Source organism: Monodon monoceros, unplaced genomic scaffold, assembly GCF_005190385.1.
Source record: "Monodon monoceros isolate NGI ecotype Baffin Bay Population unplaced genomic scaffold, NGI_Narwhal_1 Super_Scaffold_18, whole genome shotgun sequence".
NCBI lineage: Eukaryota > Metazoa > Chordata > Mammalia > Artiodactyla > Monodontidae > Monodon > Monodon monoceros.
Genome location: NW_021703774.1, coordinates 53,060,348 through 53,073,640, shown reverse-complemented (window position 1 = coordinate 53,073,640; position 13,293 = coordinate 53,060,348). Strand labels below are relative to the sequence as shown.

The 13,293-nt window shown below is 39.5% G+C and overlaps 1 protein-coding gene across 1 annotated transcript; it reads left to right on the top strand.

Annotated features, from left to right (window-relative positions):
* Positions 1-1,771: 1,771 nt before the first annotated feature.
* On the top strand, positions 1,772-12,916 carry CACYBP (calcyclin binding protein). The gene is made up of 6 exons (XM_029230934.1): positions 1,772-2,003; positions 5,872-6,091; positions 7,940-8,036; positions 8,263-8,362; positions 9,931-10,028; positions 11,759-12,916. Exons 1-6 carry the CDS (start codon positions 1,983-1,985, stop codon positions 11,913-11,915), a joined length of 693 nt encoding a protein of 230 aa, XP_029086767.1. The 5' UTR covers positions 1,772-1,982; the 3' UTR covers positions 11,916-12,916.
* The last annotated feature ends 377 nt before the right edge of the window (positions 12,917-13,293 follow it).

Genomic DNA, 13,293 nt, shown 5'->3' with positions numbered 1-13,293 from the left:
TTTTTTAAATTTACAGACAGCATACATTTAAAAAAATATTTTCTTGGCCTCTTTTTTTAATCTTTTTTATTTTCTTTTTCTGGTCTTAGTTGTGGCATGTGGGATATTTCATTGCAGCGCAGGCTCTTCGTTGTGGTGTGAGGGTTTCTCTCTAGCTGTGGCATGCGGATGGACTTTCTCTCTCTAGTTGTGGTGTGGCCTCTGTAGTTTGCAGCACCGGGCTCTAGCTGAGGCCCGCGGTCTCAGTTGCCCCACAGCATGTGGGATCTTAGTTCCCCAACCAGGGATCAAACCTGCATTGGAAGGCAGATTCTTTATCACTGGACCACCAGAAAGTACCCGTTCTGTGAATTCTGACAATTGCATGTATCAGTGCAACACTTCTATCATCTCTGGAAAATTCCCTCCTGGGCCTACTTTTAGTTAACTTTTAGTTAACTATAACATACAAAAGAAACTACACAAATTACAGCTCAATGAAATTTCTACAAAGTGAACACATCTGTAACCAGCATCCAAAGAAAGAAAACAGAACGTTACTTGAACCTCAAAAGTCCCCTTGTGGCTCCTTTCTGTCATTGTCCTCCCCACTTAAGGAAAGACTAACCCGATTTTGAATGTCTCGCAGTTTTAGAGAAGAACTTCTCTGTCTGGCTTCTTTCCCCTTAACGTCACGTTTGAGATTCATGCACGTTGTACGTAGCTGTAATTTGTTTTTGTATGGTACTTCAGATTCTTTACTACCATAATGGTCAGCCTGCCTTTTTCTAGTCCTTTTTTCCTCTGACGTGCTGATTCTAATCGCTACCTCGGGCGATATATTAAGCTGAGTGTGGGCTATTTGACTTCTCCGGGGTTACTGTTTATGCTCTCAACGGGGCTGCAGACATTTTCAGTCGGCCAGAGGCTAAAACAGTCTGAAAACGGGGGGTTCTCAAGGGCCTTACATAGCGGGATTGTGGGAGCCAGAACAGGAGCAGAAGGCAGCCCCGGGAAAGCTCAGCCCACATTTTCTTTGGCGAATAGACTCACTTAAACCGAATCCAAACCTGGGTGACAACTAGAGACTCGCAGAATGGTCGGTGAAGGTGCTAGGGAAGGCCTTCAACAGTCTAGGAGGGGAAACCGGGACCCGAAATGCGGTGACACATGGAGGTACCCGCTATATTAGCACGCTTACTTCCCCGCGGGGCTACTGGGTCCCGTCACATAGCCAACGCAACCCCACCTCCTCCCGCAATCCATGATGACGTCACCACGTCGTACAGGCTAAATCATGACGTCTCCAGAGCGCCAGCAGTCACTGAAAATAAAACTGTTCCCTTCAGGACCCAGCACACTTAACGTTCTCATTCTGTCCCGTCTTAGCATAAACAGGCTTCCTTTTCTCCCCCTTTTTGTCCTTTTCTCGCACTTCACAGATTAACCCTACACAAGACGGCCGCCTCGATGGCACTGGGTCCTAGAGAGCACGGAAACAGCCGACTCTCTAGTCAACTTCCGGCTTGGACCCCCGAAGATCAGTGCGTGATTTCCGGGGTTGGGTTATGGTACGGGAAAGCAGCGGTTCTGAGCTGCGACTGCGCAGCCGGGACCTACGGGGTCAAAGTATATTACGTACACTTGCCCCGGCGTGGAGGTAGAGGCGTTTCTCTTCTCGAACTTCCGGTTTAATCGCGAGAGTTGAGCTTTGCTAAGAGGCGAGGTGGGCGGGGCGGGGCCAGGCGAGGCGGGGCGGGGCCGAGCCCTGCAGGCGGTGCTTGGGCGCGGGGGGCGGCCTCGAAGGACTCGCGAAGGTTCTAGAGGCGCCGCGTGCGGGAGGCGGGCCGAGATCTCTGGCAGGGTTGGGTGTGCCCTCAGGCCGCGGCCACTGTGAAAGGTGCCGGTGCTGTCTGCGCTCGGGGTGAGCGCGGTCAGTGCGGCGTTTCCTGTTCTCGCCCCTGCGCCGCTGCAGCTTGGGCCTTCCCTCACGCAGCCCGAGCATGGCTTCATCTGTGGAGGAGGTAAGGGGTCCGGCCTTCATCTTCCTCGCTCGCCCTTCCTGGAGCTTTCCGCTCCGTCTCCCGCCCCACCGCCGTTTCCCGTGCGGAGCTGCCTAGCGGCCGCACGCGACACCTCCCTGTCGGACCGCCTTCCTGCGTACTCGGGTTCCCGCGCTTCCCCTTGGCCTCCCACCCGCCCAGCTGCAGGCGCCCCGTTGCCGACCCGGCCACTGCGGGCCTCGGGGCCTTCGCTTTCCCCGGAAAGTTGACGATCGATGCCCCCGGCTCAGCCTTGGTCGGCGGTGTAGGTGAGCGGGGGTGTGTGTAGTGGTTCCCGGCGGCAGGTAGGTCCGATGGTGGACCTGAGGGCTGGTCACCTTCACGTTATCCTCAGGCCCTTTCCGCCCGCGTTACACTGGCCTGAGGACGTGAAGCGTCGTTAAATTAAAGCTGATTACAAAAACTGAGTGTCGTTCCATGGTAGAGGGCAGTTGGAAGGTGAGAAGTCTTCGGTCCCGGCACTTAAATTCTCTTAGTCATCTTTTCTCTACACAGACTTTGCGCAAGTTATGGTGCTTCTCTGGGTCACAGTATCCTTTTCATAGGGTTGTAAAGACCAAGTAATAGTTCTAAATGTTCAAAACAGTGCTTGACAAAACAATCTGCTATAGGCGTTTTTAAAAATAAATTGTAAAGTTAGTTGTAACTAGTGGTGGGAAATAGCTTTTTCTCTTTTAAGCTCTTTAAACAGACAGCGTAACTTTTTTGGAGACTTAGTTTGCACAGTTACAGCATGGGAATAATAAACTTGCATTGCTCTTTTTTTGACTTAAGATGACAGTACTGTTATTCACAGTAAAGTGTTGGGTATCCATTGACTAGATTTGTTCTCTGGAAATCTTTTTGCTTAATATGAACAAGAGTGGGAAATCTCACATTTGACTTTTTAAGTCTGAGAATTTGCTTTAAATGAAGAAAAGCTATGTGTGTTATTCTGGATAACTTGCCACAAGTTTGTTAGGTGTTAAAGATTGGCCTTGTGGTACCACGTGCCCTGAGGAAAGAATCTCTGAAGTGACTTTACAGTCCTACATTTGGCGTGTTCAGTATTAATCCTCTTTAAAGTAAGGGGCTTTCTAATTGCGGTGTATACATTTAGGGACACTTTTTTTTGTTTGAGATGAAATTCAGTTTTTAACCATTTTAAAGTGTACGGTGCAATGCTTTTTAGTATATTCACAGTGTTTTTGCAATCATCACCACTATATAATTTGAGAGTATTTTCTTCAACCCCAAAAGAAACCCATTAAGTGGCCATTAAGCAGTCACTTCCCATAACTCCTTCCCACTCAGCAGCCACCAGTCTACTTTATGTCTCTATGGATTTGCCTATTCTGAGCATTTCATACAAATGGAGATTTACAATGTGTGGCCTTTTACTTTTTGCCTTCTTTTACTTAGCATAATGTTTTCAAGTTTATCCATGGTGAAACATGTATTTCTTTTTATGGCAGAATAATCTTTTTTATGGATATACCACATTTTGTTTATTCATAAATTGATAGACATTTGGATGATTTCCACTTTTTGGCTATTATGAACAGTGTTGCTATGAATACTTGTGTACAGCTTTTTATGTGGATATACGTTTTCAAATCTCTGCGTATATATCTAGGAGTGGAATTGCAGGGTCATAGGGTAACTAACTTCGAGAAACTGCTAAACTCCTTTCCAAAGTGCATCTTTACATTCCCACAAGCAGTGTATGAAGCTTCCGATTTCTGCACATCCTCATCAACACTTGTTATTTGCTGGAGTTTGTTGTTGTTGGTCATCCTAGTGGATGTGAAGTGGTGTATCATTGTGGATTTAATGTGCATTTCCTTAATGCCTGATGACGTTGAGCATCTTTTCATGCGCTTGAGGGCCATTTGTCTGTCTTTGGAGAAATGTCTGTACAAGGTCTTTGCCTATTTTGAGGCACTTTGGTTTTATTGCTTCCTAGTGAAGAATTTGGAAATAGATTAGAAGAGAAAGCTTTAATGTGTTTATGGATAGGGATAAAAGGGAGGTGTGATTTTGCATAAGGAAAACAAGTGAATGCCTAGATAAATTAGGTAAGAAATGCTGTATCTAAGGCATCTTAAATATGTGTACAGGAAAAGCACCAAAGCGATCAATTTTACTGGTTTCAGATCTGCAAATAACAGAGAAGAACTGAGGAATTACCTTAAACAGGCCTGCTGTAAATTGCTTCAAACTTACAGTGGATATCTTATTTTTGTAGTACTGTAGAGCCAAACTGGCTGTAAAGAGGGCCTGGGGATCTCTTGCTTAATTCTCAGAGTTCTCTTTTGAGTCTCCTAGAAAAAGGATTCCTATTCCAGTCAAGAAGTAAAACCTTTTGTTTAGACTCTATACGTTTACTTTTTAACTAAATCCTTACTCTGGAAACAAAATATACTCATTTAACATTTTAATTTTTTTTCATCTTGTTATTAGAATGAATGTGAATTTTGAAAGCTATTATAACAAAAAAGATTGCTTTGCACTAAAAGTATCTTGGTTCTGTGCTTTAAAGATGAGTTTGCAATTTTTTTTCTTAGTAATATGAGTTTTGGGAGGTGGGGATAGAATTTGGGCAGGAGACTGGGCACAGTTGGACTTTTTGTGCCAAGTTAGCAGTTACAGATAGGTGAAACAAGGGCATCTGAGTTAAATGAGATAAAAGACTTGGGATAAAAGAAAAGCATTTGTTTTTCTGGTTTGCATTTTCTAAGACTCAAGAAATCTAAAGACTTTCGAGCTGTACTTTGGATATTATACTAAGTTACCAAGCATTTAAAGATTTTTATATTGAGCCTTACATGATCTCAGGCTATAATGTCAAAGCCTTCCTGTCAGATTGCTAGCTACTATCAAGCCAGAATGTAAAGTCATTTTAAGAGAAATGAATCCCTTGTTTATAAAGATCTCATGCATTTGCAGTAAGTCAGAGGGTAACTGGGAAAAAGTTTTTAAGCCCATTAATTTTCTAACAGTGTCTTTAACTCTTAAATTAACACAATGTTGACTCTTGTCTCTAGAAAGTAATAGAAATAGACTTGGGTAGGCAGTGTATTGGCGTGAGAAGAAAAAAACAGGTGGCTTTTTCAGTGATCCAGGAGTGCATTGCATGTTGGATTGTTTGTCCAGGTTTTCATCCTCTACTGTGCAACCAAGTCCCAGACTTTTGACAGTAAAATTAACCAGGAGCTTTAGAATTAAGAAGTTGTCTAACTTCTTAGAAGAAGAAATATGTCTTTATTTTTTTATCTTTTGTCTTAAAAATTTTAACTTTCTTATGTGTATTACTAGGGGTAGGAAGATCAGTGAGGACGCATCACTGACGGAAAGTAGAGTATTACCTCAGTCAAGTTGCTGTAGCATTTCACCACACTTACCATGTAATCACTCATCTCTTTTACTTCAATATTTAAAAAATTCCTAATATCTCTTGACTAGGACTGGATGTTACAAGGAAATTCACGATTCCCTTTTGTTGGATTTCTTCATGTTATAATCAGAAAATGTTTATAAATCACACTCGTATTTTGTAAATAAAATGTTTTAAAACAAAGGTAGATAACAGTCTACCAGACTGGAAAAATTTGGCTTGATTACCTATTGTTACTTCAAGATTAAGTTTTCCTTTTTAAAAGAAAGGAATCTTGAGTTATTTACAATTCAGTAGGCTGGAGGAAAGAATCCTTGTTGCTACCCAACCCTAGGAAATTTAAATGAACCTCCTATTCTTAGCTCTTATTCAGTAAATTGAAATGACCGATATGCACAATATCAAACTATTGTCTTATTTATCATAGCTAACTTATCTTTTATTTTAACACAGCTACAGAAAGATCTAGAAGAGGTGAAGGTGCTGCTGGAAAAAACCACTAGAAAAAGAGTACGTGATGCCCTGACAGCTGAAAAATCCAGGATTGAGACAGAAATCAAGAATAAGATGCAGCAGAAATCACAGAGGAAAGCAGAACTTCTGGAAAACGAAAAGCCAGCCGCTGTGGTTGCTCCTATTACAACAGGATATACAGTGAAAATCAGTAATTATGGTATGACTCACCCCTACATACAGCTCTATACAGTTATTTCTGCCTCTGAGCCATGTATTCCTTAGTAGTGACCCACTAACAAAATCAATTTTTTAATAGTCTTGAGTGTTTATTTTTGGTGATTTTAAAGAGAAGACCCATTAGTTCTTATTTAATAAGATGCTTTTTAAGATATTAAAAAGAAAATGCTGCATTCTAAAAGCTAATTAATTAATAAGAGAGCAAGATGATTAGTACAATGGTGAGTAGCAGCAAGAAGGAACCTATTCTGAAATATATTCAGTATATATGGACACAGCTTTTTGTTTTGTTTTTCTTCCTGTTTTGCATTTCTGTTTGCCAAACAATCACCGATATTAACTGAGGAAGAGAATCCAGTTATATTCAAACAACATTTTCGAGCACCTAGTATGTGCCTTTATTGTACTTGGACTTGTGGATACACAACAGTGAGCAAGACCCAATCCCTGCTCACGGTGTGGTTGGGACATAGACGTACAATTAATGCCATAACAATGTCATAATACCATTTTCCCTAAATTGATTATAGACTTTTTTTATTTTGGAAGCAATGCAACTTGAAGTCTGAGTAATGAGCTCTCACGAAGGCAGGGACAGTCTTATTTTCCTTTGTGCTCACAATATCTAGCACACAGTAAGTACTTAATATTTCATTAACTGAATAGAGATTTATAAAGTATTATGAGAATATAGCTGATAAAGTAATTCTGCTGGAGGGGAGGAACAGTCAGGGAGAATTAGAAGAGACATTTGAGTCTAAAAGGTGAGTTTGTCAAGTATGAAGAAAAGAAGGGAATTGCATGAGCAAAGGACATGAGTAGAGACGTGAAACGCATCATGCGTTTTGGGTATCGTCATAGCAAAAAGCAGTGTGTGTGTTGTGTTTAAGTGATGTACTGCAGTACTATAGGAGATACGCTGTGTACTTCGTTGACGATAGGAAACTGGTCTGAAGGTGGTAGGATTCTGGCATAGTAACTAGGAACCTAGATTTGTGTTTAGGGAGAAATAGTTATCAATGTGGAGGATGGGTTGAACGGATGGGAAGTAACTAAATGAAGTACAGAACCCTCTAGAACATCTTTTTTTTTTATTAACACTAGATTTCTATAGGACTAAGTAAGAAAAAGTCATATAGTACAATAAATAGATAAATATATATTTTATTATATGATGTGCTTTTTATGTGACATTTGTGTATTTTCTGCTAGCAGAGTTCATGTAGGTTAGAGACTAGCTTGATAATAAAAAAATGAAATAACTTCTAGATATTGGTAGGTTAATTAAATTGGCAGATTTGGATGAATTTGACTCTCTAAATTTATATTCTGCTTTATCAGGGAAAGGAATTGAGGAAGCTAGGTTTGCATTTGCTGAACTGCTTAGAGAAGTAGAAATGATTATGGAATTAGCTAATACTGATTAGACAAAGCTGATGTTTAGCCATCCAGCTTGGTGGAGATTATCAATATTTAGGAATAGGACAAAATTATATCCATGAAAAGGGGAAATGAGCTACAATTAAGGAAGTATTTAACGATCATATTGCTTACTCTAAGGAATAAAAAGAACATGGGCTTTGTGTTCAGTAAACCTGGATTTGAATCCAGGTTGTTTCACTAGCTAGATGCCTGACTTTGGGTAGATTACTTAACTGCTTTGAAGCTCAATTTTTCCATCTAAAAAGTTTCTTATATCTTTATTTCTTTCATGTTTCTATTACTAGATTTTTATCTTAGTGAGTTTTATTATGAGCTGTGTGCATTTGCTATTCCAGAGATAGTATCAGACTTTACTCATGGTCCATTTTTTGTTGTTGTTAACCAGGATGGGATCAGTCGGATAAGTTTGTGAAAATCTACATTACCTTAACTGGAGTTCATCAAGTCCCCGCTGAGAATGTGCAGGTGCATTTCACAGAGAGGTGAGTTCTCATAATGGGGAAGACAGTGCCTTATTATGGGTTCTTTTCAGTTTCTAAAATTCTGCTTAAATTTAAAATTATCCTTTACATCTGCTTTAAAGGTTGAGTCTTATCATCTGGGATGGCCAGGTGCACATCCTAAAGTAAAACTGGCTTTATTGCCACAACGACTGAAGAGCACCTTTCACAGAACCAGAAAGATAAAGTGTTCACTATTGTGTTGTAGGTCATTTGATCTTTTGGTAAAGAATCTAAATGGGAAGAGTTACTCCATGATTGTGAACAATCTCTTGAAACCCATCTCTGTGGAAGGCAGTTCAAAAAAGGTAGGTTTACTTTTTTGTTGTAATATTGTCATAATTGTCATAATATTTTTTTCATAATATTGTGAAACCTCATGAAATTACCTGGCCAGTTTAGAATTAAGATGAACTAGAATTAATTTATCCTGTTGCCTGTTTTGTAAATAAAGTTTTATTTGAACATATCAGTGCTCATTTGTGTATGTGTTGTCTGGCTACTTTTGTGTTTCAGTGGCAGAGTTAAGTAGCTACAACAGACCATGTGGCCCACAAAGCCTAAAATACTAATTATCTAGCTCTTTACAGAAAAAGTTTGCCAGCTCCTGCTCTAGAAAAATAGATTATAAGAATATTGCATTAGAATCAGGAGGGTGTTGAATAAACTGAAAGTGGTTAAGAATGAGACTTGAGTTTTTTTTTTTTTTTTAATATTTATTTATTTATTTATTCATGGCTGTGTTGGCTCTTCGTTTCTGTGCGAGGGCTTTCTCTAGTTGCGGCAAGCGGGGGCCACTCCTCATCGCGGTGCGCAGGCCTCTCACTATCGCGGACTCTCTTGTTGCAGAGCACAGGCTCCAGATGCGCAGGCTCAGTAATTGTGGCTCACGGGGCTAGTTGCTCCGCGGGATGTGGGATCTTCCCAGACCAGGGCTCGAACCCGTGTCCCCTGCATCGGCAGGCAGATTCTCAACCACTGCGCCACCAGGGAAGCCCGAGACTTGAGTTTTAATGCCAGTTTTATCACATATTAATTGTGACCTTTGGCAGCTCACTTAATCACTTTATACCTCAGTTTTCTCATTTGTACAATGGAATAATTTGTTTTACAAAATTGAAATAAACTGTCTTTGAAGCAACATTATTCATTTTTCACTAATTCAGATAATCCTGTTCCTACCTAATTTAAATAAATGAAGTTTAATGCCCCTGGTACACAGATGTGCCATTCTGCTGTCTGTGTTTACATAGAGTTATGTGGCAGCTTAAAGGTAATATTAGAATATAATTTAATGATTAACTTGTGACTCCCTGCTCCCTTCTTTGTCCACTAATCACATGTTGAAGTATTACTCAAGAGTCCTAGAGTTATGTGGATCATTGTTGAAAGGGCTGTATATTCTTGCTGTTTCTGCTCACCTTGCAAACTCCCTAACCGATAGTGCCTTACATGATTTTCTGCCTGTCTCTGACCCCTCTTACTGTTTTATTCTCTCCTTCAACCATCAAAATCCAGCCATTCCTCCTCCTTGTTTTCAAAGACACCAGAATCCTCTCTTCCTGTGTCAACTGCCTGGAAGGCCCTCTTTCCTGGAGCTTGGGCCACAGCTCACATTTCACCCCAGAGAGGCTCTCCTAGTGAAGTTCCTTCCCCAATACTCATTAACATCCTCTTTGTCTTGATAGCATCTAGTATTTGAAGGAATTACAGTTTGTGTATGATTTTCCAGCCTATTCATAAAAGTATTACTAGCACCTAAAACGGGTCCTGTACGTAACAGTAACTCGAGTAATTGAGTAAATAATTATTTTCTAAATATTCATGCCTATCTCCATGTGTTCTAAGTTGTACCTGTTTTCCACTTTTCTTCCAGATCAAGACAGATACAGTTCTTATCTTATGTAGGAAGAAAGCAGAAAATACACGGTGGGACTACCTGACTCAGGTTGAAAAAGAATGCAAAGAGAAAGAGTGAGTCTACATTCATTTATTTAAGAATTATAATGTATTCTCTGCTAGGGTTGTAGATGTTCATCAATAATGGAGGTGTATAGTCTGCAATTTGACCATTTACCTTCTAATGTCCTCTGATTAACCCAGTTATATCTGCTTTCACTTGTCAGAGGGCACCCGAAGAGGGCATGTATCTAGCAAGTTGCTTTTTAAGGAGGTCTTTGTACTTGTGGTTGGTTCTTTTGTGCTGGTTCTTAACCCTGGGCCAGTGGTGCTGCTATATAGGTGCTGTGCTCATTCCGAGAGATTCCATTTCAGTAGTTCCATAGTAGCCCAGATACCCATATATGGTTTTTTAATTCCACAGAAGTTTCTGATATATAGTTAGAATTTCACTATCACTGGTATAGAGTGAAAAAGAGAATATTTTTATCCTCCTTAATAATGGCTATTCTGAAAAATGTTTATTCAAAGATACTTCCATCCTAGGTAAAACATTCCTCTGCTTTCCTGCAGTAGTAATGTACTACGTTGAGTCAATTAGCCATCCACATTTCTCTCACTCCTCCCTCCCATAGCCAGTGTGCATTTGGGATGTGGTTGGCTAAGGTGTTAGGCATTACCTGTGGAATTGCTTTTAAATCTAGAATGGATTACCTGAGTATAGGAACCTGTTTTACTGTTACTGTATCCCCAGGGTCCAGTACAGAATCTGGCACTTAATAAATGAGGTAAGTGAAAAATTAAGTATAAAGTTAATGAGCCCAGTTTGCACACTGATTGAACTAGAAGTGTTGACTATATTGAGGGCTGTGCTTTTATACCACCAGGCCCAAAACTCAGGTATCTCAGGCTTAAGAGAAGGCTTTTCTAATTAAAAAATATGAGCTTTAGTATGTGTCCATATATAACATGTTTGTTTTTTTATCAATGAAATTGTTTTTCATATTATATAAGGAAACATGCTTTTAAGAAAATTAAAAGTTTAGAAAAGTAAAAGCTTATTTCTTTACTTTTCCTGCTAAAAATTAACCTAAAATCCCATAGTCCCAAGATAACCCCTTACCATTGTTCTAAAAATTAATTAATTTTTGGCTGTGTTGGGTCTTTGTTGCTGCACCTGGGCTTTCTCTAGTGCGGCGAGTGGGGGCTGCTCTATGTTGCAGTGCATGGGCTTCTCACTGCAGTGGCTTCTCTTGTTGTGGAGCATGGGCTCTAGGATGCACGGGCTTCAGTAGTTGTGGCATGTGGGCTCAGTAGTTGTGGCTCGTGGGCCACGTGGGCTCAGCAGTTGTGGCTCGTGGGCTTTAGAGCACAGGCTCAGTAGTTGTGGCGCCCAGGCTTAGCTGCATGTGGGATCTTCCTGGACCAGGGCTCAAACCCATGTCCCCTGCATTGGCAGGTGGATTCTTAACCACTGAGCCACCAGGGAAGTCCCCCTTAACCATTTTTGATGCCCATTCTTTGATGCACTAAGTGTGGTTATATATTGTTTAAGATGAATCTGTACATGTTTTGATTGTCAGAGTATGTTTGGATACTCTGTCTTCCTCTTACCTCCACTCTTGTGCTTCCTACATACTAATTTGTCTCTTTTCATACTTAGTAATCATACCTATAAAATTTGTTAGTAAATGGGATTATTTATATATATTTCTAAGTTCTATATATTATTATTACTATTATATGTTTCATGTACATTATATATATTCCTCCATTATTGATTGCGTGTGTTTTCTTTTTAACAGAAAGCCCTCCTACGACACCGAAACAGATCCTAGTGAGGGATTAATGAATGTTCTAAAGAAAATTTATGAAGATGGAGATGATGATATGAAGCGAACCATTAATAAAGCCTGGGTGGAATCAAGAGAGAAGCAAGCCAAAGGAGATACAGAATTCTGAGACTTTAGTCTTTTTGGGAACTGTGATGTGGAAATATCGATGTTTCCAATGAGGACATGTTGGTGAGCTGCACAGATAAATTTGACATATAACTACTTACACAGTCTAAGTAAAGGCAATGAATTCTCCATTTCCTGCTGGAGGATTTATTTAAATAAAATATGCTTATTAAACAAACACTCCCTCCAAAGATGGTTTCCTTAGTAACCGGGTCATTTTATTCAAGAAAAGGGTAATGTATTCTAGTGTGAAATGTAAAGAAACAAGTCTTCTTACCTAATGAAAATGCCACATTGTGTGTATTATTGTTCAGCTAAGAGGTAGAAACAAGTTATTGCTTGCCTTTCAGTTCTGACATCAGCTCCCACCAATGTAAGAATAAAAATAAAACGTGAATTTTTGCATAAAATGCAAATTCATACCTGTGTTTCAGGGTTGTTATAGAGATTGATCTATTCACAGCTTAAGTAATGTATATACCATGAATTAACATGCCCTAATAATCTAATCACAAATATTTTTCTCTAGATTTAAATATATTTATGAATAAATTGGAACTAAATTGAAACTTGAGAATACACATATTTATATAGTACCAGTAAGTGGGTTTGCCATGGATCAGATGGCTTGTAAAAACAATAACTGTAAAGTAAAATATGAAATCCATCTATTGTGCTGAATAAAAACCTATCGTGTAGCAGATGTCCAGATGTATGTCAGAAAAGTCAGGCTTTTAGGGGAATTGTTTATTTCAGAGGGTATTACTCCCCCTAAAATCAGAAGTAAGAGCAAGAAGGATGCCTGTGATTTCCATAACTATGTTGTATTGGAGCTATTTGCCACTGCAATTAGAAAAGAGAAAGCAAATTAAATGCGTAGAGGAGAAATCCAAAACTACTACAGTTAATAAGAGAATTTGGTAAAAGTACTAGGGTAAAGTTTGGTGGGGTTTAAAATTAACATAAAAAACAGCCAATATGTAGGATAACTATTACTAAATATTGAACACATTATAAAACCTCTATAATTAAAGCTGTGATGTTGGCACATGAATAAACAGACCAATGGAACAGAATAAAAAATACCCAAGGTGTATGGAAGGTTTAGAATACAGCAAATAGCATTTCATAACTATGGGGAAGAGATGGCTCTTATTGAGATAACTAAAAATAGCCATATGGGTACATTCCAAACAGATCAGATCTAAATGTAAAAGTGAAGCCACATGAGTACTGAAAGACTCCATCGTAACCTCAGTGAGGGAAAACTATACTATGTGACTTACTTAAAATCTAGATGTAACAAAGCTAAATACTGATAATTTTAACTATGTAATGTTTACATGGCAAAACCCCCCCACAATTACCATGTTAATTAC

What these genes read in the sequence shown, in the direction of transcription:
- CACYBP (XM_029230934.1), top strand. Translation starts at nt 1,983, where the DNA reads ATGGCTTCATCTGTGGAGGAG. An exon ending in AGTGAAAATCAGTAATTATG is followed by an intron (nt 6,092 to 7,939) that starts GTATGACTCACC and finishes GTTGTTAACCAG; the next exon opens with GATGGGATCAGTCGGATAAG. An exon ending in TGGAAGGCAGTTCAAAAAAG is followed by an intron (nt 8,363 to 9,930) that starts GTAGGTTTACTT and finishes CTTTTCTTCCAG; the next exon opens with ATCAAGACAGATACAGTTCT.